We start from the raw sequence: 26,532 nt of genomic DNA, 5'->3' as shown, positions 1-26,532 counted from the left end.
TTCTCATATAGCCCCGCCAGGACCATTGGAAGCCTGTTTTAGGATTGTAATTTTAAGACTGAAAGGAGTGAAAAGATGAACCGTGATTGATTCAGTTCTTGTTTTGTAGGCAACTACTGATTCTTCTTTTGGGAGTCAGCTGCCTCCATCTCTTCGTGCAGAGCAATTGGACGGGGCCCCCTGTGCTGACGGAGCCTCGGGAGTTGTTTCCAGCACTCCTACTGGAGCGCTTTACAGAGGTAAGACTAACAATTCTAGGATGTACTTTCTTTTTTCAATTATTTCAATGACTCGGTGTTCCATCTACCGCTGTATGGCGAGATGATAAATGAATAGTTATAGAGCATGACACGTGCAAGCAGTATTGTATTTCATACTGTATAACGTTAATGTTGCTTAGTCATTATTGGTTGTCTGTATAAGAGCTCAGGAAGGTGAGTGTTAAGGCGTACTTGTCTTCAGTTTCTGTTACTGGTACTGCTCAGCTCTTCCATGATTAGTGTATGACAATCCTTGCAGTGAAGGGACAGGCCAGATAAAATTTCAAATAGTTTTGCCTCCTGGTGCTTACTGACTTTCACCTCCTCACATGAGATCTAATGCCAGCTTCCCTCCAACATGCCACCAGACTTGGATCTTGGCGAGACGTGTTACAGCGCATGGCGATCATACTACCTGCTCTCTGCTCTGCATGCACTTAAAGATTTTATCACCTTCTTTAGCCCTAAGAGCTAGGCTTATGAGCCAAAGTATGTGACCTGCTGAGTCCAGGGATGTAAGTACTTTACTTGCCTTCCCTGTTGGATCCCTGGTACCAGCACGAGAAGTCGCCTCTCAGTGCATTTTGCTAAGTAGTCCACCTATTATAGAATTAGAATGAGCAGAGTATTTAGCAGAGCCACTTAATGCACTGACATCAGGGGAGTAATGGGGAAGGTACGTATAAGGCTGGGTTGACACAGCAGATTCCCGACGTAAATGTCGCAGTTTGGCCGCAGCGACAAACCGCGACATTTCCACAGGGAGGACCGCCGCGGCTGTAGCGGCTTAGAAGTGGCCCGGCCGCTCGCTCTTCCGCTGCGGCCGGCGCTCCCATAGAGGAGAGTGCGGCCGCAGCGGGGAAAAAAAATAGACATGCTGCGTTCGGCAAATCCGCGACTGCGGTTGGCAGAGCCGCGCCGCAGCAGTGGTTTCTGCCGAATTAGCCGCAGCGGATTTGTTCCGTGTGTCCACTTGGCTGGCTAATCCCAGGATTAGCGGACGCATGCGGATTTGCTGTGGCGAAATTCCGCACAGAATTTCCGCGGCAAATCCGCCCTGGGTGAACCCAGCCTAAGACTTACATCCTCAGACTCAGTGTGTCATCTACTTTTATTATGCAAATGTGATCAACTGCCAAGGTAGATGGGCTGGAAACTTTCCTGGTCAGTGGGAGGCTGACCTCTGGGACCCATACTGATCCCAAGATTTAGGCATCGTGAAGGTCCTCGCATAAGTGCAGCAGCAGTCATGCGTGCATGCTGTCACTCCATTCGTTTCAATGGGAGAGTGCTAAGTTCGTCAGTCTCTGGCATTGTTGTCCTGGGTCTTGCTTATGGGTAGTTAATGCTCAATAATGCCTGTGAGATTTGTAAGACTAGCCGAGTGAACATGCTTGGTTGTTGCCATTACCCCTGTAGTCCTAAATGACTGAGATTGTCATTTAGGACTACAGTGAGTCCCATTATTTGAAGCCTTGCTTGATTGCATAGCCTTGGTTTATTGCATATCAGCTCAATAGGGAACATTTATAAAATATTAGATGCCAGTTTCTGATGCAAAGAAGCAGCAAATCTCTGCACAGAAACTTGTGACTTTTCTTAATTTTGCGCCAAACGCATCACTTAAAAAAAAAAGGGGGGGGGGGGCTTTTCAGAGGGGGCATGTCCACTCTGGACTATTAAATTTATGTATAATTTACTCTTAAAAACTGGTGTAAATTATGCCGGAGTTGTACGTCAAGTAGGACCTGGTGTACATTTCACTGCACAGAGAAGCTGAGGATGTGCTGAGTGCATGAAGAGGTGGACTCGGGGACATTTTCCATTGGCATTCCACCCGGCATTTCCGCAGCCATGTTTTTCTAAGCCTGGACCACCCTTTTTAAGTGCACAGTGCGTCGGGGTAAAATATATGAAGCCCAGCGTCACAAATGCCGGGCTTAGATATTTATCACATGTTAGGGGAAAATTTACTATTTCGAGAAGTGCATTAAAAAGTACAAAAAAAGCAAACAAACAGCTGTACTTAAAAAAGTGATCATTCAAGTACAATTAGGTGTTGATGATCATCATTAAAATGATGTTAGTTACTTTTTCCTTTATTAACTCGATTGGCAGCTTGATATTTTTCTTGAGTGCTGCAAGTTTCCTGCGGGTGCGAGCGTCACAAGCAACAGACAGACACATGCCAGCTCGAGGATACAAATCTTCAAATCATAGATCAAAGTACTAAAATGATACATACTTGATGCCATTCCTAAAAGCTCTTGATGTCAGTAGACCTGATATATAGGAAATGCTCCTTTTTCCCCTTGCTGGCTTGGATAGATACAGGCTTCGGTCATTAATAGTCTGAACACACAGCCGCCTGGTAACCACGTAGCAGAGTGCTAGTAGAAGAATGATATAGAAGCGAAAGGCGCCGATAAGTTTATTTGATGACTTGTTTGTTCAGGGAGATAGGACATCCTAGCACACAAGCCTTAGTGGGTCTCCAACCATGACGTGCGATTTCCATATGAGCCCAGCTGGAATAAAACTGAATTAACCTTATCTGGAAAGTGAATAATCTCATTTTTTGATGAACGCTCAGTGCTTTTGATTATACTTAATTGAAACTTTGTATTAGTGAAATGAAAATGATTTATCACTTTGCTCTTGTGCATATCCACAAGGTCTCTCTTGTCTAATTTATTCTGAGCCAGCTCTATCTCCCTACTTTGTTTGCCAAGAGTGGCGAGTCCCCCCATGAATAAACTGTTGATAATAAGCTGTAAAAATGTCTGGTGGATTAAAAATTAGGCTTTTGGATGGAGACAAGGTGGATATAATCAGCTGTGCTGAAAATAGAACATTTAAGTAATCACACTTGCCGTACAAAGGGCTATATGTTTTGCAAGGATAGATCATTATTTTTTCATTTCTTCTCTGCCGAGTTAAATGACTCCTCCGCGTGCTAAGAATATTTTTATGCTTATGTAGGAACATGGGCGTTGCGACTATAATAAATGTAGTGTTTATTGTTCTTGTAATATGTGTGTAGATGGATGGGGCTCAAATTACCACAAAATCCAATTACAGTCAATACTACAGGAAGATGCATTCTTGGGTTAATCTAGAAAATTCATCTATAAAGTACCTAAAAAATACACTCCTTTTTTAGAAAGAAAAAATATCCCGCCCCTATAAGTTGTCGTATTGCTGCAAAACTCAGCTTGCAGTTACATCTCGGGCAGATATGCAAATGATGAGAGTTGTGGTGCGATTAGATGAACGGTCTTGTCATCGGAGGACCTAAAAGTGGTTCCACCCTTGGCCTATAAAAGGCTCTCAGAGGCTCCTTGTGTGTAGGGACCTCTTCTCCCGCTTGTGTAGAACTTGTTGACCACTAGACGCCTCTACGACACAGAGAAAAGATTTCGCCCAGTTAACAGTGTTAGAGGGGGTGCATTATTTGAATGCAAGAAGCTGGTTGTCATATTGATGAATTGCTGCCATTTGGGCCGTTCTGACCAGACTCTTAGGAGGTATTGGGACCAGTGGATGCATGAGGGCACACAAGGCAACCGGGCTCAGGACACCCTTGACAGATGACCAGTAGAGAAGATTGCCTGATCATCCAAAAAGCATGAGCAGCTCCTACTGTTTTGTTGGCCGCTATCCCGAGATAGGTGACACCATCGTTATAGGCCCCTGTGTCTATCGGAACCATTTCCAAGTGCTTGGCTGAAGGACATGTTTTTTCACAGTGCCCATTACGTGTATGGCATGTACAGCCTTTTGACACCAACTGTTGCCTCTGTTTGCAGTGCTGTCGTGAATGTCAAAACTGGACTGCCAAGAAGTGTAACTGGATTGTCTTCAGTGACAAATCCTGGTATAGTTTGGGCACTCACGATGGCCATGTTGATGTTTGGAGGCCTCGGGGTGAACACCTCAGTCCTGCCTTTGTTGTGGAGTGGCACACTGCCCCCACTGCTGGTGTGATGGTCTGGGGGCCATCGCATACAATAATGGGTCACACCTAGTTGTGGTACGAGGGACGATGACAGCTCAGCTACATTTTCAGGACATCCTGCAGCCACATGTGTCCCTCTCATGGCAGAACTTCTACAAGACATTTTCAAGCAGGATAATACTCGGCCACACACACAAGAGGGTCACGGGAAGCCCCCACAACATTGTTACACTTTCATGGCTGCCTGGTCACCAGATTTATCACCAATAGAACATATATGGGAGCATCTGGGACACCAACTTCAATAAATTCCGGTCCCTTTCCTTCAAAAAGGTACTACAGAAACCTTAATTCATCTGATGCGTTTCACTACTCTGTGATCCAATTTTGCACTCTTTTGCTCACTGAAGTCTTGTCTTTCGCTTGAGATGGGATTGGCACTCAAACTTATTCATGATGCATAGCAACAGGTGATGCATTCAGACACGTTATTTGGAGCACCAGTGTTAAATTCATTTGCAATTTTGCTTGACTGTGCAGAAGAATTCTTGACATCCTCATCTGTCCCCTTTTGCTGAATTTTTTTTTTTTTTTTTTTTAACATCAGGATCCCCATTCGCTAGAGATTTATCCTCAATCACACCATTTAGCTATACTCTTTTCATGATAAAACCGCACAAGGATGTCAACTTTTGAAATTCCAGCCCTGTCCAGTCTAGTGGCAAGGAGCAAGTCTTGTTCGAAGTTGCTCAAATATCATTCTAGTGTGGATTCAAACTAAAACGGATCCATTGAAAAGTTGCTCACTTAGTTTTATGCTGAACTCTCAGGTTACGAGTCACTTTTTCCACACGGGGAAGTTGCAATTGTGAAAGGGCCGGTGTCTCTTTATAAAGTGGACAAATCAATGTCGGTAGTAAATAAAGCAAAACTATATGCAAATTGTATTTTGTGTAGATTGATCATGTTGGACAGTTTCACACAGTTAAAATGCCATGAGGGGAGAGGCGTATCGTATATGTTGTCATACAAAGGCATATCGGAAGAAAACCCTAGCCTGAGTCCAGCATGCAGTACACTAAGTAACAGAATAGTGAGTTGTAATAGATACGGAGTGAAATGTTTCCCTATCAAATTGCATCTTAGACAAAGCTCATGCATTTCCCAGATTTGTCTTCTGAAGAATATCTGTCTGTGAACTAACACATGTTACCTTGTGACTTGGGTGATACTGCCTAGACAATAGGTCTTCTTAAGATATTTCCACACCAGATTATTTCGATACACTATGCTAAAATGGCTGATAGTTTTCTAAGGTAAGAGTAATTTGATTTTGGTAGTCTTGTGCACAAATTGGTTGGCCTGGAGCCTGAAGAAAGGGATTAACCCATTAAGGGCCAATCACTGTAAATATACGGCGCTTTGTCCTGGGCATAAAGCCCAGCTGTATGTAAAATTATGATGGGGATTAAAGGCTGGTCTAGACACGATTATCGCTCAAAAAATCTTTTGAGCAATTTTTCAGTGATCGTTGTGTTCTTCTTACAGCGCAAGGTGATCGCTCAAATGTTGAGCGATCACCTTGCGCTTCAAATGAAGGATGCAGAAGACAAGCGGGGTGTCCCTGCTTGTCTTCTGCATCCAGCTGTTTCCCGCTCGGAGCGCCCGGCTGTTATACAGCCGAGCGGAGGATGCGGAAGACAAGCGGGATGGCCCCGCTTGTCTTCTGCATCTAGCTATTCTCCGCTCGGAGCGTCCGGCTGTTATACAGCCGAGCGCTCCAAGCGGAGGATGCAGAAGACGAGCGGGGCTGGCCCCGCTTGTCTTCTGCATCCAGCTGTTCTCTGCTTGGAGCGCCCCGAGAGGGGTATAGAGAACACAGCTGGACCCTTTGGTTTTCATAGCCTGCCTGTCATTAGGGAGCGGGATACAGCTGAAACAATAGTATCAGCTGTATCCCGCTGTGAATTCCTGATAACTGATTGCTGATCCTGAGAATGGGGGACCTGTCCCCCTCCTTATTTCTCAATGCAGGGTTGCTTTTTTCCTGTTACTATAACGTTGCAGTGAACAGACCTCTGGCTGCAGCTCTATTTAGTTTATTGGAGTTGACAGAGATGGTTGAATACAAACCACTTGACTATTTCCATCAGGCCCATTGAAATGATTGGAGCCACGGCAGTATATGCGTGGCCAGCGTTCCATTCACTGCAATGTTACAGCGATAGGGAGAAGCAACCTTGCTTTGAGAAATAGGTGGACATGGGTTTCCCATTCTTGGGAATTAGTGGGGGTCCCAGCATTCGAGCTCCCACCGATCTATCGACTTTTCACCCATCCAGGAGATGGGTGAAAACTTGATAAAACTTTTACTCTCTGGAATCCCTACTTTAAGTGAATGGGGATCATGCTTCCTTTACACGATTTTCATCCAGATATCTATACAGTTGTATTGTTGCTAGAGACTAGAGTCATACACATACCATACATAGATCTGTCATATGGTGGCCATAGTCTGTTATTGGCTAACAGTGTGCTGCTCTGTGTATCTGATGTTAGGTCAGAAATGCTATCTTTTCTCCTTAGGTAGAGCACCTAGACTGTGAGTGAGGAGACTCAAAAGGCCATTCATGCTCCTCTGGGTAATATGCAAATAAGGGAGATAGAATATTACCTCCACAGTACCACCTATTGGAAGGCAGCATTCCTTCAAGCCAAAATTAGACTCTTTATACAAGCCATGTAACGATGACTGGGAATTAAAAGCAAAGCCAGACTCCATGTACAGACAGCTATTTCAGGATATCTGCATATCCTTTTGTCTCTCCTCACTCACCATCTAAGTGCTCTCCCCAAGGAGAAAATATAGTATTTCTGACCCCCATCCCAGGCCTCTCACTAGCAAATCCAGACTTCTACTGAACACTGATGAAAGCAAATGCCCTGAAACAGCTGTCTGTACATGGAGTGTGGCTTTGCTTTTAATTCCCAGTCATTGTCACAAGGCTTGTATAAAGAGTCTAACTTTGGCTTAAAGGAATGCTGCCTTCCTATAGGTGGCACTGTGGAAGTAGTATTCTACCTCCCTTATTTGCATATCTATATGTTATACAGATGATCACAGAGGTTTTTCCCAGCAGTCATTCTTCAGAGAAGCATTGCTTCTAGGGGAGAATATGGTACTTTGGAGAGGCGCTCACGCTTAGATACACCTCTGTAATCACATGTATTTGTAGTGTACATTGTCCCTTGTAGTTGCAAAATATATCAAATAAACCTATGACCTAAATATGGTCTTCAAAAAAAGCTTGCCAGGTTTCCTAATTACTGCTCATGTGATTGGTTCCATACGGAAAAAGACCGGCGAAAGCCTTATGGAGTTCTTCTGATGTTAAATGCCTGCAGGTCAGCAGTCTTCATAACCTGTGAAATGTACATCTCAGGAGAGTATACCCAACATACAGTAGGACATTTGGGACAGCTTCATAGAAATGAAGCTATATGGAAGCATTCTTATATAAGCCGGACTGTAGCAATTATTAGGATGTATTTGCAGACAACATAAGCAAAGGTTTAGTAACTTGATTACTCTTTGCTTTAGTGCCAGTGTTGATTTTATGAAGGCTGAAGGCACGGAGACTGCACACACATTCAGCATAATGCAAGTGTGCGCTATTGTATTATGCTCTGTGGCAGCTTGTCAGTCCTTATCATTTTCATCCAGATTCTTCTGCTTTCACCAAATAGCCTGCAATCTGCAAAATGAACAGATCCCAATGATTAAATATAAGGGATGGCCTCCAAGAAATAACGTCCCTGTTATTTATTCCATTAGGGTGGTTGTCTTGATTCACTATATGAGAGTCATTATAAGGGAGCGTTCACAAAGCGTTATTGGACACTCTATGCGGCTACGCTCGGCGGTTCTGTCACAGCTGCTGTGATAGAATCCCTAAACGGGATCAAAAGAAATCCTTCCCTTCTGTCGTGAAGCGGACACCTCTTTGGTGTCCGTTTTTACAAGGGTTGCGTTTGTTTCAGTTTTATTTAATTAAAGGCTATTATTGATTTTGTATTGTGCATTACTGCATCTTGAAAAAAGAAAGAAAAATATGTATACTAGGACCCCCCATTAAAATTGAATTTAATGGAAAGCAGCTGTGCTCACAGTTTATCTCGGATCTACACCGTTTTCTTTATATACCGCATAGTGTTGAGAAATTATTGACATTTTTTTGTCGGGAGTGCCCCACCCGATTTTCAAAATGTAATTGTGAATTAGGGTTTTGGGGTGGTGTGTTGTGTCTTCCAATTTGACTTAGTTGTTAGCACTGTTGCCCTTTAGTTCTTGGGCCCTAGCTTTAAATCTAATCAAGGATAACTTCTGCATGGACTTTGGAAAACCCTATCCTGATGTTGCCCTTGGACAGATTTGAACTTAGAACTCCAGCACTGCAAGGCAACAGTATCCACAACTGAGCTAACACACCTGTCATTAATGTTACCGAGGAAAAGAACAGAGAGAATGATCACAGAGAACATAAACTTCATCCAGATGTTGCTCTTGGACAGAATTGAACCTTGAACTCCAGCACTGGAAAACAACAGTGGTAACAGCTGAGCCACCACACTTCTTATTTCTTTTCCATTTTCTAGAGCAGGATTAGATTGAGAAGAACAATAAATTCAGAGAACATGCAGACATTATCCTAATCGGTTATAAAGTTAGAACTCCAGCGCTACAAGGCAACAGTGTTAGCCACTGAACCACCAAGCTCCTTCCCCTTTCCCCTGCTCATTCTACCTCTCCTCCTCCTTTTTGCTAATTCTTCTAATTTTTCTGCTCCTGTTTCTTCACTTTCTTGTTCTCCTTCTCTGGAGGAAGAAGAAGAACAAGCATGGGGGCTTAGTAATTGGCAATGTTGCCTTGCAGTGCTCGGATCCTAGGTTCAAATCTGTCAAAAGACAACATCTGCATGGACTTTGTATGTTCTCTTTGTGTTTCTTCATCACCTCCTCCAGCAAGGGAATGCTAATGGCTCAAATGTTAGGGCTACTGCCTTGCAACGCTCAAGTTCTATGTTCAAATCTGATCGCGGGCAACATCTAATTAGGGTTTCTATGTTTTGTGTTTATTTTTGTTCTTCTGCTCTAGCACAGACAAGTGAGATGGCTCCGTTAGTAGCACTGCTGCCTTGCAGTGCTGGGGTTCTAGATTCAAATATCACCAAGGGTAACATCTGGATGGAGTTTTTCAAAGTCCGTGCAAATGTTGTACTTGATGAAATTTGAACCTAGGACCCCAGCACTGAAGGCTAACTGTGCTAACCACTGAGTCACATTCATTAAAATGACATGCACATACCCCTACACACCTCTCACTCTAAATTGTAAAACAATTGTCTTGCTAAATATCGAGTTGGGTTGACCCGATACGGACAGATTGTATTGCCCTGGTGATCCTGACAAGCATCACGAATACCACAATTTGCAGGTAAACCTGCATGTGTTGTGTCAATTCAAGGATTTTAAGTGTGCCATGTCTGAATTTATCTAGGTCAGGAGGGGTGTCGTATCTCCTTAAGGAGAGCACCCAAAAAGTGTGAGGACACACTTAGGGGGTGAGTGGGTAGGGGGATGGCATAGTCTTTCCCCAAGGGAAGCAGCCAAAAGTGGTGCGGGCACACCTAGAAGGTCAGTGGGGAGACTTGTAAGGCCATATAAGCTCCTCTGGGTAATTTATGCAAATTAGAAAGATGGAATTACTACCTATGCAGCGCCACCTATTGGATGGCAGCATTCCTTCATATCAATGTAAGACTGTTTATACGGAGCTTTAAAACAAAGATTTGAAATTGGAAACCAAGCCAGAAAACCATGTATAGACAGCTGTTTCATGGTGTTTGCCCCTCATCAATGTACAGTAGGTTTCTGGCTTAGCTGATGAGAGGCCTTATTTGCATGAAGTTATTTTAAGATAGCCTGTTCTTTTTGTGTGTGTGTGAAGATTCATGTTAAATCGCATCTTATAAAAGATAGGTTTCTAATTGTGAGCTATTTTCATTTATCTATGTAAGCTCATTCTTTTGGCGGGCAGTGTACTTTGATCCAACAGAGATCTTTTGTATTATCTACAAAGAACTAAGTTAAAGCCACCATATGAAACGTAAACGTTATCAATGAATAAATGGCGACCTTCTCTTGTGCTGTCGTGGTGGGAGCGGTTCCAAGAGCCTTCAGAACAGGATACTGCTCTATTGGCTTGGCTGGTCTTATACTACTTTTTTGGAAGTAGTATAAACCACTTAAAAAAAACAACCACCACTTCTTGTAGAGGAAAAGCTCGGAAGAGCAAGCAGAGGTTGCAGACAGCAGTCTGGATGGGTGTGTTGCTTGCCAGACTCTGTCCTACATTGTCTACCCACCAATTCCTGCTTTCTTTTATGCCATTTGTTATCTGGTCTCCTAGCAACTTGCATATGAATCCACGTCCATACGCAATATAATTGCCTATGCACTGCAGGCGAACGCATCCATAGAGATCAATGGAGCTCATACTTGCGGAATCTGCAATGAAATGTAGTATGATGTGATTTTTTCTTCGCAATTCCTACCCGCAAGTGTGAGCGAACTAGCAATGCAATTCCATTCCCGCGTATTAGCGTGTATCATGCGCATGGATGGTGATAACGGAATCCGCAATTGTTACCTGCAACAATTGTGAGACCGGCCTTAGAACTATTTGTATTATTACACCCCTCTCATATGATATTTACATACAGACTTTTAACCAGATAGCTTTTTCTATGGTGTATCGCTAAGTAGATCACGTAACATCAGGTCAGCCTCATTCTGCCTTATTAAAAATAAAAAAATAAAATCCAGGAAACCCCGGGGTTCTGCGCTTGTTAATATTTTATCCTTTTCACTGGCGCTCAGCCTGTCTAATGCAAAACCCATTAACTGCTTTTATTCGCTGCAATGCATTGCAAGTCCCTTATGCCAGATAAAGCGTTGAACTAGCTGCAAAAACACATTGATTTCCTCACTAAAAAGGAAATATGACATTTTTATTCTCTCCGTCGGTAGAAGTAAAGCAGGTGTGTGCGGTTTTTTTCCTATACTGGCAGAAATGTAGTTTGTTTTATGTCTCAATTTACGGCTTTGCTATTCGCATTGTTGTTAAGCCATTTGTATTCCACTTTCATGTTTGCGGCAATATTTCTTTAAGGCTAGTACACTAATATATGTATAGAAGACTGTACATGCATTATTTACTTACCATAACTTATTGGTTCCAGGGTCCGTGATGGTGATACGATTGTCCCGTTAACAGATCCCACTGATTTATAATTTATACTGTGGCCATAGTGTTTAATAGGCAAATGCATGCCAAAAGGAAACCTTTGGCCAGGATATATTAATAATCCAGCAACCCCACCTGTACATTTTTACCCCCCCCCCCTCTCACGTGGGCGTAATTGCACGCCTAATACGCAGAGAATAGGACCCATTGATGTCAATGGGTTCGTTCACATGTGCATGTTTTTCCTGTGCAACCCCCCGCCCCCCCCCAAAAAAACCCAACCAGCATGTTCCATTTTCCTGCGTATTGGCACAACCAAAGTCCCCATAGAAGTCAATGGGCATGTGCAAATGCATGGACAATATGCTAGGAGATGTGTGTAACATTGCATAATTTTGAATGAAAAGGAACACATCTGGAACTCATTTCAATTGGTACATCTTTGTTTGCCACATGCAAATGAACTTGCCTTGCGGACCCAAAAAGTACACTAAAATACACAGATGTGTGCGCAGAAAAGCACTATTCATTCCGCATATACACAGCGCTCAGGCGCACACAAATACACATGTGCTTGTATGAAGGGGACCTTACATGCTTAGTTGACTATATTTGTCAGCAGCTACATGTATAGCATATGTATAACAAAATCTTATCGCATGTGCTTTTTTTAAAGGCACTCTATCACGTCCTGTAGGAACCATAAACTAACGATTAGTGCTTATAGGACAGGGGGCATGGAGTCCGGGGATGTACTTTTTATGCTTACAAGGTCCCTGTTCCCATGCTGTCACTTCTAGAATTTAGTGCTTGGTCTTTGAGCATGACTCTTCTTCAGTCAGTGCGCGCACTTCCACTCTTCTCTATGGGAGTTTACACACATGACTTGACTGAAGAAGAGTTGTGCCCAAAGACCAAGTACCAAATTTCAGCGGTGGCAGATTTGGAAAAGGGAGCCTTGCAAGCATAAAAAGTACATCCCTGGACTCCACATCCCCTGTCCTTAGACATCTCATAACCACCATAAACTGTGAGTTGGTTCCAAATGCTCAGGCTGAACACAATCACCGAGCACAGTAGGATTTTAGCCCAACGCGGCACAAACGGAAACTTGATGGGACGGAGCTTTAAAGAAACATACAGGGCTTGAGATTTTTTGGGGGGCAAGTAGTGAAAGTTCACTTCTTACAATGATGACAAGACCTAGCTCATCAATGGTATGAATTATAGACCCCTTTTCAGTTGCCTCGCACGTTATAGAAGTAATCAAACTATCGACCATTTTCTTTGCATTTTGCGAATAATCAAGACCATCGTTACACGGATGCAGCAGTTTTTGCTGTATCTTTAGCATTTAGATAAAAGTTTGTGTTTTTTTATATATGTAAACTAGTTATTTTATGTGGGCAGCGTGGCTGCTTCCCATTCTGCTGAGTTTGCGGGCTAACCGTGATGCTGGATCACATGACTGTTCTCGAGATATATGCTTGAAGTCAGTGAAGAGAAGCATTATTCTTCATATTTGGCCCTCTGAGCAGTAAGGACAGGTTTCCAACCGCTAAATTCTCCAGGATTCTCTACCGGGGGAGAGAGTGGTGAGTTGCGGGAGTGAGCGGGGGGAGAGAGAGATCTCCCCCCGCCCCCTCCGTTCCTCCCCGCTCTCCCCCGCCGGCACCTGAATTTTTAGAGACGAGCGGGCAGGTACTGGCATAAGGCACTACTCGCTCGAGTAGTTTGCCTTAGCGAGTATGCTCGCTCATCTCTAATTACTATTAATTATATCATTGTAAGACTGGCATCACACGGGCGTATTTGCACGCGTAATATGCAGATAATGAAACACTTTGATTTTAATGGGTTCTTTCAAATTTCCATATATGCGCACATTTCGGTCACGCACACAAAAAAAAATAGAACATGTTCTATTTTTCTACGGTATGTGCGCACCAAAGGACCCCACAAAAGTCAATGAGGGATGCACAATACACAAGGACATGCATGAAACACTGCATAATTGTGCAGGAAAAAACACACATCTGGAATGCATTAAGACTAATTAGCCATTTCAATCAGTGCATCTTTGCCACTCGCAAATTAACATATTTAACGAGTGCAAAAAGTACAGTAAAACTTTTTCTTGACTGTTTTTGTTTTTTTTCTATGTTGAGTATGCTCCAACACGGCTTAGTCGTGGAGACTGTCATTGAGCTCTTTGAGTATAATCATTGCGTCCATCAGCCAAGTGTGCTCATGTCCACAAATGCTATGTCATGAAAAAAAATTTGTCAATAAAAAAAAGTTTTTGAACCAAAAAGTACAGTAAAACACATCGATGTGTGTGCAAAAAAAATCTTGTTCATCTTGTTCATTCCACAAAAATGCTATGCTAATGTGCACGCAAATGTGTATACGCTAGTGGGAAGTCGGCCTAACTCTTTCACCACCAAGGACATATGTAATATGCAGCAGCTACGATATTGGGGCTGAGATCCGGGGATAGCTTTTAAAGCCCAGAATTGCAGCCTCCGCAGCATTCCAGGCTCAATCTAGGTGCAATATTTGGTGCGCAGCACTTGTTTTGACATCTGAGAACGGCATGCAAGCCAAAGTTTAACGTCCCAGTTTCAAACCTGCATTGGGGATTCCGCCTTACTGCTCCATTCGGGAAGCAAGAAAGAGGAATCCCCGTGGCTTAATGATTCCGTGTCTGGACGGAACCGAACAGTGCCGCACAGACCCCATTGACTATAATGGAATCTGTTTGCTTTCTGCCCAGCTGAGCGCTTTCGGTCAGAAGAAAAAGCATTGCATGCAGCACTTACTCTTTGGGTATTTTGAGTTAGATCTGCGACGGACCCTTCTGCCGAAAGTGAATGTGAAACCAGCTTTAGGGACCCGACCCGAGCGTCTGCAGAGAGCACCGTGGACTTACCCGCTCCTGCAGCTCCGACTCCTTTCATGCGCAGGCTGCCTGCGCAGAGCGGAGCTGTCGGCCGGTGAGTGACGTTTCTGTGCGGGGCTCGCGGAGCACAAAATTAGAGCGTGCCGCGTTTTGTTTGCTGTGCGGGATTTCGCGCAGACAAATCGCGGCTGTCTGCATAGGATTGCGTGCTGTAATGCAATCCTATGCAGGCATCCAGGGGCGGACATTCTGCAGGGAATCCTGCCGCGGAATTCCCGCCCGTCTGCAGGCGGCCTTAGAAAATATATTGATCTGTTTATTTCTTTATTTTATCATTTTAACTTCATTTGTGCTTGTTAAAATTTTAAAAAAAATTAAATTTGCCCGGCAGCGAAATGTTGAGGACATAATTGATTTCTAAGTAAAATTAGCATTTATCGTGTTTGTGGAAATGTGTTGTAAATGGAACTAAATGTTGTGTCAGTAATTTGGGATGGTTACTAGGAACAGTTGTTCAATAAATGATTTTGTGTATATTTATCGTCCTATAAATAGAGATGAGAACAGATGTCTTTGGCTTTTCTTGCATTTCTCTGCATAGATAATAGACAATTTCTTAATGTTCTCTTTCATGATTTTTAGCTTTTCAATTTTCTTTCCTTTTGGCACTTTTAAAAAAAATGTTTTCAGATTTTCACATTCTTACAATATATATTAAAAACATTTTCCGGAACATAAATAAAGGTTTTACAGCTTTAAAAGAAATAAAATTGGAATACTCCTCCCGGTGACTCCCCCATCCAGCTCTGGTGTCCCGGTGCCTGCTGCATAGAACCCGGAAAAAGTGGCGGGCTGTCAGGTACCGTTCCTTGTGCATGTAACCACTCACAGGCTTAATTGGCCATGGAAAAATCCTCTTATATTAGGGCCGTCTAACCTACTTTTTTATGACCTGGAACATGTCTTCAATGCTAAACATATATAATAATCAGCAATAAGCCTCCTCTTAATTCTTGTTTACTTTGATCATATTTTGTAATACATTCAAAATTCAGTAATGAATACAGAAAAAGATTCTTTATATGTTATAGGATCGTTTGTCCCCGATCTACTTTCATCATCCCCTATTTTCCGGATGGCACATAGAAGAAGCAAACATCCAACAAACAAGCATTGCTTGCTTGTTGGTTTGTTACCGGCAGTTCTACATTGACATTGCCAATCATCGGCCAGCGTTAAAAGGGCCTTGAGGCATCAACAAGATAGTTTCGACAGAGATTTTTGGCTTGCGGGTTTACTGTTATTGACTAAACTTTCAAGAAACCAGTCGAACTCTTGTATTCTGCCCTCAGGATGGGACCATGCTGAGAAATTGTTTGCAAAAGGTATAGGTAAATATACTTGTGCTTAATCAGGCCTGCAATTGATTTTCCTAAAACAGATTCACATCCTGTGGCTTTTAAAATTGAAAAGAACGACCAGCTGTGAGTCAGATAGAAGGGCCTCTCTACTCGCAAGGCTTTTGGCAGAAGTTTTTCACCTTTTTTTATTTATTTATTTTTTTATTATACTGGGTTTGTTTAAAAAAAAAAGATTTCTTGTTTCTGATCTAACAAAGCAACTTTTCAAAGATATTTTTTTATGTTCTGTTGTGAATTTTCTGTGTAGGTGGGTTGTATTTGATCTCCCTTTCTTACGGAGTAATGATTGTGGGCAATTTTTATGCTCTTTTTACAAGTGAGCCATAATAGTACAAAAGAAGTTATTTGTTTGTGTTGGTTGAATTTTCGGTTAAAGGGTAACTTTTTTTTATAGCTTTTCCCTCACTAAAATAAATTGGATGCTAATGTATATGTACAACAAAATGGCGTCTACGATACTAGGTGTTGTACAGCTACATTAATATAGAAATGCATCTATGACCATTGGAATGTGAAGAGTTTAACCCCCAAGTACCAAGCGCGGTAAATTTACGGCGCTTGGTCCTGGGTTTTAATCCCGGCCGATAGCAGAAGTACAGTATGGGATTAAAGCTCCTGCAATCAAGCAGGAACAGGTCAGGTCCTTGGCTGTCCAACACAGCCATGGACCTGGAGGAGAAGGGAGAAGCGTTTTTTAACCGGTCTGCCTTCTCCATTCCAGGCTACATAGCACTCAATGAGCGCTATTTAGTAGAGAGTGAAAGTATTACTTCAGCTATGTGACCTGGCGATTACATGACCACTGGGTGACTTCTGCCACAACAGAGCTGCAGGGTAGCAGACCCTGATCAGCTGTTTCCCCCTGTAACTGGGGCTCCTATGGATATCTTACATGATGTCATGGGGGAAATAGATGGTAAAAAAAAAAGTTACAAAATACTGTAAAAAAATTAAAGAATAAAATAAAAATATATAAAAAAGAAAATTACATGCCGCCGACGCCAACCAAAACTATTGCCATATGTGCCCTGTAATCCAAAACTACACAAATTTATATATCAAAATGTCTGAAACAAAATGAGGAACCCATTCCTGTACTCTATTTTAGCAGGAATATACTAATTGCCTCTCGTCATCATGACAGCATATAATGGAATGTGGGAATAGGAAGCAGAAGAGCATAAAAGAACCTCCCACTCCCCAGCTAAACACCAGTGTCTTCCTGTCCCTACAGGACAGCTAGAAGAAGACTCCACTTATGCTGCCTGACCTTCCCGGGGGTGACTTGCCCTCCTGGGCTTTGTCGGTGTCAGCGAGAACAGGGACCCAAAGAAGGGCCCCCATGCCGGCCGAGACTGCTTGTCTGGAGCGGTCTCCTCCCTCACAGCCTGGCCTCCCCAGGGGTTAGCGTCTTACCTGGGCCTTGCCAGTGTCTGTGCGAGCTGGAGCCCAAGTAAGGGTCCGCCAGCCTGCAACGGCTGTTCTCCCGGAAGCCTCGTGGAGTCTCGCCAGCGGTGGAGCCGTCGTCTTCGGGGTCTGACATCAGACACCCCGCAAAGGGGCGGGGCCTCGGCCACCACCCAATGGAGGGGACGTGGCTTAGCGGGGAACCGTGGAAATCCAAAAACTGCATTCAAGGAGTGCTCTGCTAGGGGCAGATGCAGGGTCTGGCTCCTGATCATCTGGTGCGCTTCAAAGACTCTGCTGGATCTGTAGTTCATGTCTTGCAGGACTGGGATACACAGAAGCCTAGAGAGGACAGATAAAGGAGTAAAAAATGTCCGATGTGTCTAAAATGGCTAGACGACACATGAACAAAGTCACTCTGTGCGTCGTGTATGTCAAAAATTTTACAGGAGGAAAAAACCTCAGTAATGGCAGATATTCGTGCCATTAGTGTGAGAGGTCGTCAGTCCTCTATATCTAGCCTCCAGCAGCCAGACACCTTTGTGTCCGCAAAAAGAACAAGATTTGCGGCTTTAGATTCCGAGTTAGAGGGCAACCTCTCTATAGAGGAATTATCGGGGTTCAGTGAGGAAGTGAAGGAGTAAAAGTATTTATTTTCCTCTGCTGACATGGACCAACTCCTCAGAGCAGTTCGCAAAACTATGCAAGTGGAGGAAGAGACACAGCAGCCTGGTTCCATGCCAGACGAAATGTTTGCTGGTCTTATGCCCCGATGGAAACCAGTTTTCCCAGTAAACGCAACACTGAAATGCCTAATTCTAAAAGCATGGCAGTATGCGGAGCATAGTCTGTTATTATCAAAGGACTTTAAAGAAAGGCTCCTGTTTTCTGATGATGGCATAGCTACCTTTGAAGAGGTTCCCAAAGTGGACACATCTATATCTTAAATTGCCAGAACGTCTGCTTTGCCCTTTGAGGACGTTTCCCATCTACGGGAACCCATGGACGGCGAGGTTGACACTCTAATGCGGAAGACCTGGGCTGCGTCTGCCCTAACTATTAAATCCAACATCGCAGCCATGTCTGTAGCTAGGTCAATGTTGATCTGGCTAGATCAGCTTTCTGCGCTAATAGCTGAAGCCCACGAGAGAAAAAATTGCCAATTGTCGCCCCCTTCTGCAAATGGCCACAGGGTTTTTAGCAAACGCCTCCATGGAAACAGTTCGATTCGGGGCCAGTTCGGCAGTTAACACTAAAATTGCCAGGAGAGCTGTTTGGGAGAAGACCTGGTCAGGGAATACTTCCTCCGAAAACAGACTTTGCCTTACCATTTCAGGGTCAACATATATTTGACCTGGACTTGCAACTCCTCCTGGAGAAGGCAGCGGATAATTGTCAGGTGTTAAGGATGGATAGACTCCCCAAGAAGCCTTATGTACCCCACCCCTCATCTGGGGGATACAAATGGAAGGGGAAAATTGGAAGATGGTCTTACCCCAAAGGAGGAAGAATAAGGTTCCATCAAGGAGTTCCTTCTTTTCTACTCCCCAACAAGTGAGTGGGAGATTATCCTCATTTCATAGCGTATTGCAGAACATTACGACTACTGAATGGGTCTTACATTTAATATCAGAGGGTTATAGGATTAAAGGGGTTGTCTCGCGGCAAACATCAAAATTTTACATTAGCCCATTCCCCCCTGTCACCCCCCTGGCATAAAATAGCAATTTAAAGTGGTTTTTAAACAGCTTGCTACTCACTGATCTGACGAGATATGAAGTTTTAAAAATCTTCTCCCTAAGATGGCCGCCGGTCCTTTCCTAGGGATGCACTGCGGTTTTCTCCCATGGTGCACCGCGGGTCTTCTCCCATGGTGCACCATGGGCTCTGTGTGGTCCATTGCCGATTCCAGCCTCCTGATTGGCTGGAATCGGCACACGTGATGGGGCGGAGCTATGATGACGGCGCGGTGACCAGCTCTCCGGCACGAGCGGCCCCATTCACCAGGCAGAAGCACGGACTGCGCAAGCGCGTCTAAAAACGCCAGAAGACATCAGAATTAGACGGAGCCATGGAAACGGGGACGCCAGCAACGAAGCAGGTAAGTGAATAACTTCTGTATGGCTCATAATTAATGCACGATGTACATTACAAAGTGCATTAATATGGCCATACAGAAGTGTATAACCCCACTTGCTGCCGCCAGACAACCCCTTTAAGTTCTCTTCTCTACCCCCAGGTGATTTGGAATAACCTCTCTCCAGTCACCCTCCCTTCAACAGGCCTTGCATACAGGGATTCAGAACCTATTAAGGATAGGGGACATCTTTCCTGTTCCCGTAGAAGATCGTCAGAAAGGGTTTTATTCCCTGTTATTTTTAGTTACAAAACTGGGCAGTTCTTATTGAACCATAATAAATCTAAAAGACCTAAATATGTTTATCGTGTGCAGGAAATTTAAAATGGAAACTATCAAAATAATGACCCTGCTAATTAGCATAGATAGTGTTATGGCCACCATCAACTTAAAAAATGCCCATTATAATTATCATGTTTCCATTCAACCCAACTCCCAAAGATATTTGAGATTTGCATTACAGATAGACGGTTCGATTCACCACTTCCAGTTTGTTTATCTGCCCTTCGGGATCTTCTCCGCCCCTCAAATTTTTTCTAAAATAGTGTTAGAAATGGTCGCTGCAGAAATTAGGCTGGCTCATTAACACTCAGAAGTCCAGTCTAGAACCTGAGCCTAGGAAAAGATTTTTAGGTGTCATTCTGGATTTCCACCTCTAATGTTCTTCCCTTTTCCCCTCCAAAAGACAACATATCCTAGATACGTGTGTAACCCTCTATAAGAAGCCCGGAGTATCTGTTAGAGAAGCCATATGAGTTCTAGGCTTTATGACATCCTGTACTGGTACTGTATCTTGGGCTTACTTCCATAGCAGAGAGTTACAAGCCTTTATCCTAAAAAAGTAGGACAGGACTCAGGCTTCCTTAAACCAGATAATCTCCATATCACCGAAGGCTAAGGACTCCTTACAGTGGTGGTTGTCGGTAGATAATCTCGCTAAGGCCACCAAATGGAACCATGACCCTGCAGTAGTTGTTAAAACTGATGTCAGCTTTACGGGCTGGGTGGGCCCACTTACAGGGGAGGCACAGACAAGGGACTTGGGGTCCTCATGATGTAGCCAGTACGTTTAACTTTAAAGAGTTAAATGTGGTCTGCAAATCCCTACGCAGAGGCAGAGATAGCAGGGAGACATGTTAGGATGATCTCAGATAATGTGACCAAAGTATCACTTATTCACTATCAGGGTTCCACCAAGAATCCTCTTCTGCAGCAGTTGGCAGGGAAGATCCTACGTTGGGCAGAGCAACTAACCCGATCTCGGTCTGCCTTTCATGTAAAAAGATCAGAGAACATGAAAGCGGACTATCTCCACAAAAGGGAAGTGCATCCCGGGGAATGGGAGTTACATCCGCAGGTGTTCGAGTTACTCACTGAGGAGCGGGGAACTCCACAAATAGACATGTTTACCTCCAGTAGAAATACCAATTGTCATCTCTTCTTCTCTCGGGGCGTGGAGATTCAGGCAGTAGGCACGGACATCCTCTTGCATGTCTGGGACTTGGATCTGGCCTACCACCCCCCCCCCCCTGTCTTTGATACCGCTCGTATTAAGGAAGGTTCAAAAATCAAGGACAGCAGTAATAATTATAGCTCCCTTTTTGCCCAAGAGGCCTTGGTTCCCTCTGCTAAATTCCCTCTCTGTCGGAGATCCCATTCGCCTGCCAGTGAGGCCAGATCTTTTATGTCAGGACCACTACAGTACCCGGAGGTCTAGAGGTTCAGATTAACTGCCTGGATGCCGAAAGGGTAAAGTTATCAGACTATTTATCTGTGAGGGCCTCAAATCTACTCAAAAGTCTGTGGAAAAGTCTGTGGATGGGGCAAGATATTCAGGAACTGTCTCAGCCTGAGATCCATAGGATCCTGGACTTCCTACAGGAGGGTTTGGATAAAGGGTTAAGTCCAAATACTCTAAAAGTCTAAAAGTCTCCAGGTTGCGGCCCGGAGGGCCTTCTTTAACCTTTCCCTAGCGGATTATAGGTGGGTCAGAAAATTCCTTAGGGGTGCTAGTAGGCTTCACCCCTTGGGAAAACTACTCCTCCCTGGGACTTAACCTTAGTTTTACAAACATTTTGTGAACCTCCCTTTCAAGGCGATAGCGAACTTTTCAATTTCCGCCTTCACGTACAAAGTATCCCTTCTAGTGGCAGTTACATCAGCTAGATGGGTGGAAGAAATACAGGTACTCTCACATAAAGCTCCCTATGTGATGGTCCATCCGAACAAAATTGCGTTTACACTGAATCCCTTCTTTCAGCCAAAGGTCTTGACAGAATTCCATAGGGGTCAGTCAATTACTCTTCCTTCTTTTTGTCATGACCCTTGAAACGAGAAGGAATGGAAGTTCCATAACTTAGCCGTTAGGAGGGCAGTATTAGCGTTCTTGGAGGCAACAAATTCAGGGGCTGGTCAAAGGAAAGGCTGTTTCTAAAGACACAATCGCACGATGGGTCAGACGAGCCATTCAAGAGGCCTCAAGCCCCAGGGCATTTCCCCTTCTGAAGGACTGAAGGCCCACTCCACCCGGGCCAGTGCTTACTCCTGGGCAGAAAAGGCTCACGTCACCACCTACCAAATTTGCAAAGCCGCCACGTGGTCTAGTGACCACACGTTCGTGAAACATTATAGACTCGATATAGATGCCGGTCGAGATGCGGCCTTTGGAAGGAAGAGGTTACAGGCTGTAATCCTGCCCTAAGCCCTTCTTATGATTTGGTATTCCTCCATCGTATGCTGTCATGATGATGAGGGGTAAATAGGAATTTAGTTTACCGCTAATTCCCCTTCTTGAAGTAGTCATGACAGCATACAGGCTCCCCATCCCTGCCTCTATAGCGTCAAATCTCTTCACATGAGAATGCGTGCATGTACTTTTCTGTTGAAGGTGTAGTGAGCACAATAAAGCACACCTTCTGGTTAAGAAAATTAGTCACTGTACTTATTTGGGACACACTGGTGTTTAAAAGGTGGGGGGAGCTTCTTTTTATGTTTTTCCACTTCCTGTCCCCAGAGGACAACATCCATCATATGCTGTCATGATGACTTTAAGAAGGGGAATTAATGGTAAATTAAATTCCTATTTTTGAAAAATCTACGAATTGAAAAAAAAACCTTTTTTACCCCCAATAAACTTAAAAACGGGGTAAAAAAATTCTGTGAAATAAATATAATAAAATAGCCTTATGTCACTGAAAAAAAAAAAGCAGCAAAAATAATTTTGGTATCTGAAGGCAAAAAAAAAATAGGGCGGTAAAACCACCACACGGGTAACATCCCTAAAAAGTGTCTGATCCTTTTTTAGGTACAAAACACTCTGGTTCTTAAGGGGTTAAAAAAAAAGAGTTTGGTCCTAAAGCTAAAATTAGCTGGATCATCAAAGAATAATTGGGATAGTCTTGCTGGCAATGTTGAGAAGCATTCAAACTACCACTGTTCTTGGGTAGTTCCAATTGGCATTGCCACAGATCCTTTTGGCTGTCAATGTTATGGGTCGCTGTCATTGTGGGGAAGTGGTCAATATTTTACTGCGGGGCTAATGTATAAACCAAAACTATAACCTCCCTATAAACAATTCTTAAAGGTTGGCATATGCATTACACTAGTAGTCACTATAAATTTTGGACATTACGATTGAGGTTTCTGGCTGGTATCTTGTGAACATAAGGTTGTCTGTACTTCTAAATCCTGACGTGCAGTAAATTTATGCTGAAGATGCTCAATTTGTGGAACCTACTTGGAGATACGGCTTGGTGTGCCCTCACCCTTACAGGTAAAAGGACTATAATATTAAAGCAGTTCATATATCAACTCTTGTCTTTCCTTAAAGGGGTATTCTGTTATTGAATGTGTTTTCAAATTTTCACCCATCTACTGGTTAGGTGAAAACTAATACTTCAGTGGGGGTCTGATCAATGGGACACCCACAATTGCCAGAATGGGGATCCAAAAATTCTCTGACAAAATGACTAGTTGCTACAAATGCGAGTCACCACTCCACTAATTTCGGTGGGGTACTGTAGCTCACCACTTGAACCTCTTGCAATCGGCTATAGGTTTTTACCTAACCAGTGGCTAAGTGAAAGCATAAATGGGTATTCTGCTTACTTTTTTTTTTTTTTTTAATCCGCTCAGACCCCAGAACAGATTCTTAAATTAATCAGACCCAAGACAAAAAAAAATTCACCCCAGAGGTGGTTCCAGAATTGAATTTTAAGTATACATACCATGGTGAATTTTGCTTTAATTGATAATGTACTTCACCACTCTCTTAGGGTTTTTCCCACTAAAGACCTTTAATCCCTACCACAGAATCACTGGTACCTAATCCCGATACTAACAGTGCATCCACATGCCTTTTATATCACGTAACAGGTGGAGATCGATACACTGCAATCTCCCTCCAACCCAGAGAAGTTAATGGAGCAGTACTAACTTATTTGGCGCCACAGATCTTGGAGTCACTGTGGGTTCCAGCAGTCGTACCCACAGCAATTAGACATTTGCCACTATCCTATGGATAGGAAATGAATGTTTTTATGGGGAAAACTCCTTTAACCTTTTACATGCCAGTATTCCCACTTCTTTTCAATTATGGTGGCCTAAATTTTACCACTTTTGTTTATGAAAAAAAAAGCCAGTAAATCATATAATTAACACCTAATCACAGAGTCAGAGACACGTGTATGCTACCACTCTACATGCATCAATATAACCAGTGCTACCACCATGCAGTGACCATATAGTGGTCAACCACTCTACAAGGCCCTCTGCAGAGTATTATGGTATAAGCTATACAAGAGGTCGAACACAGTCCTTAGACTACAGAACAATTCAATGGTATCTACCACTACTCCTGACACGTCTGTTGTGACTAAATACTTGCCTTACCCATAAAATAACAATTGTGGAGCATCTTTTCTAAGAACTCTGCATTGTCATTCTTCTGTTATTCCGCCTGGAAATGTGAGTAAATTGACTACTGGCTGTTACTTTTCTACTATACAAGTGCTGATAGAAGTCATGCAAGTCACGCCGCTGCTGCCGGACAGAGCCGAAGGCAGAAGACCCTTCTGCGCAAGCGCGTCTAATCGGCCGATTAGACGCTGAAGTTAGACGGAGCCATGGCGACGGGGACGCCAGTGCAGGGAAGGTAAGTGAATAACTTCTGTATGGCTCATATTTAATGCACGATGTATATTACAAAGTGCATTAATATGGCCATACAGAAGTGTATAACCCCACTTGCTTTCGCGAGACAACCCCTTTAAATAAAAAATAAAATCTTATTTGTATGAGGGGGTGCTGATAAGTCTTTGCTTTTGTGTTCTTTTTTTTATTTCTATAGTAATGAATGTTACATCACATGAAAGCCTTATGTGTCTAATATATGTTTTCAAAATTTTGTGTTTGTAGCTTATGGCAATATTCACAGTAAATGAGAGCAGAGGAATGATAAAATTCTTGTTTCTGCAAAGAAAGTCCAGGAAGGATATTCATGGTGATATGTCGCAGACATTGGGGGTTCAATGCCCTTCATATTCTACAGTTAAGAACTGGGTTGCCAAATTTAAAACGGGCCAATTCAGCACCAATGATGAGGAACGTCCTGGACGATCGAGAGAGGTTGTTGTTCTGGAGATCATCGATGCTGTGCATAACCTCATACTGGAGAATCAGCGAATTTCAGCTAAAGGAATAGCAGACATCGGGGATTTCTCGTGAACGTGTTTGTGTCATTATCCATGAACATTGGAACATGAAGAAGGTATCTGCAAAGTGGGTCCCCAAATGTCTGACAAAAGATCAGAAAAGCATGCGAGTGAAAACTGGTCCATTTGTCAGCGTTTCCAGACTGATAAGAACTTCCTGGATCGACTGGTCACTATGAATGAGACCTGGATTTATTTGTATGACCCTGAAACCAAGGAGCAGTCAAGAGTGGATGCACAGTCGTTCTGAACCAAAGACGTTCAGGGTGAAAAAATCAGCCACTAAGGTGAAGGCGTCTGTGGTCTGGGATAAGGAGGGCGTGCTGCTAGTGGACTACCTTCAAAATGGTTCCACCATCAATGCAAGGTATTACATTGAACTTTTGGACCAATTGAAGGCAGCTCTGAAGGCCAAAAGGCGCGGCAAGCTATCCAAAGGAGTGTTGTTCCTGCAACACAACGCCTCTGCTCACACTGCACAAGTGACCACGGCAAAACTGGTGGAGCTAGGCTTCCAGCTGGTTGATCACCCACCTTATTCACCAGATCTAGCTCCCTCCGACTATCATCTGTTTCCAAACCTAAAGAAACACCTCAAGGGTACCAAATTTCACACCATTTCTGATGCCATGGCTGCTACGGATGACTGGTTTGAGGCACAACCGAAATCCTTCTTTTTGCAAGGCTTACAGAACTTGGAATACCGATGTAAGAAGTGTGTTGACATCAGTGGAGAGTATGTGGAATAAATGTAAAGTTTCATCTTCCTATCTCATTTCTTTCTGTGTAAAGCCAAAGACTTAGCAGCAGCCCCTCGTATAGCGCGAACTTATTCCGCAGCGCTTTAAGGTAATTTATTTATTACCAAGCTGGGTACTCATTTTACCGACCTCGGAAGGATGGAAGGCTGAGTTGACCTTGAGCCAACTACCTGAACCATTCAGGGAATGAACTGCTGCTGTAGCACTTTGTGCCACATGAGGCTCTCATACACCATGTAAGGTGTGTGTGTGTGTGTGTGTGTGTGTGTGTGTGTGTGTGTGTGTGGGTGTGTGGGTGTGTGGGTGGGTGGGTGGGTGGGTGGGTGTGGGGGGGGGGGGGTTCACACATCAATGATCACTTGTTCTCCACATACTTTTATATCATGTTGGCAGCACATCCCCTGTTTTCACAGGAAGATGTACTGCCAAAGAATCAATCATTTTTGCACCCTCGTAATTTAATCTGAATAAAGACAAATGAACGTCTAATTATTTGTCATTTGTTCGTTGGCCATATTTCCACTGGGCAAGAACAAACCTTTGTATGAACGTTCTTCCAGCCGATCCTACGCTAAAGAGGCCTATAGGCCAGATTTGTGGAAGGGTGTTGTATATTTGCACACGCAACTACGTTCTTTACTGTACTTGGTGTGCGTGCAAATTGTGCAC

The 26,532-nt window shown here is 43.5% G+C and overlaps 1 protein-coding gene across 3 annotated transcripts in view; it reads left to right on the top strand.

Moving 5' to 3' along the window:
* TTC27 (tetratricopeptide repeat domain 27) overlaps positions 1–26,532 on the top strand; it is a 383,896-nt gene that overhangs the window by 26,598 nt on the left and 330,766 nt on the right. For all 3 annotated transcript variants that reach the window (XM_066595887.1, XM_066595886.1, XM_066595885.1), the window contains exon 4: positions 110–239. In XM_066595887.1, coding sequence (XP_066451984.1) covers positions 110–239 — 130 coding nt within the window. The remainder of the gene's footprint in view (positions 1–109; positions 240–26,532) is intronic.

Source organism: Eleutherodactylus coqui, chromosome 3 (genome assembly GCF_035609145.1).
Source record: "Eleutherodactylus coqui strain aEleCoq1 chromosome 3, aEleCoq1.hap1, whole genome shotgun sequence".
Classification (NCBI taxonomy): Eukaryota; Metazoa; Chordata; class Amphibia; order Anura; family Eleutherodactylidae; genus Eleutherodactylus; species Eleutherodactylus coqui.
Note: the sequence above shows the minus strand (reverse complement) of the source record. Positions and strands in the feature narration are given on the sequence as shown.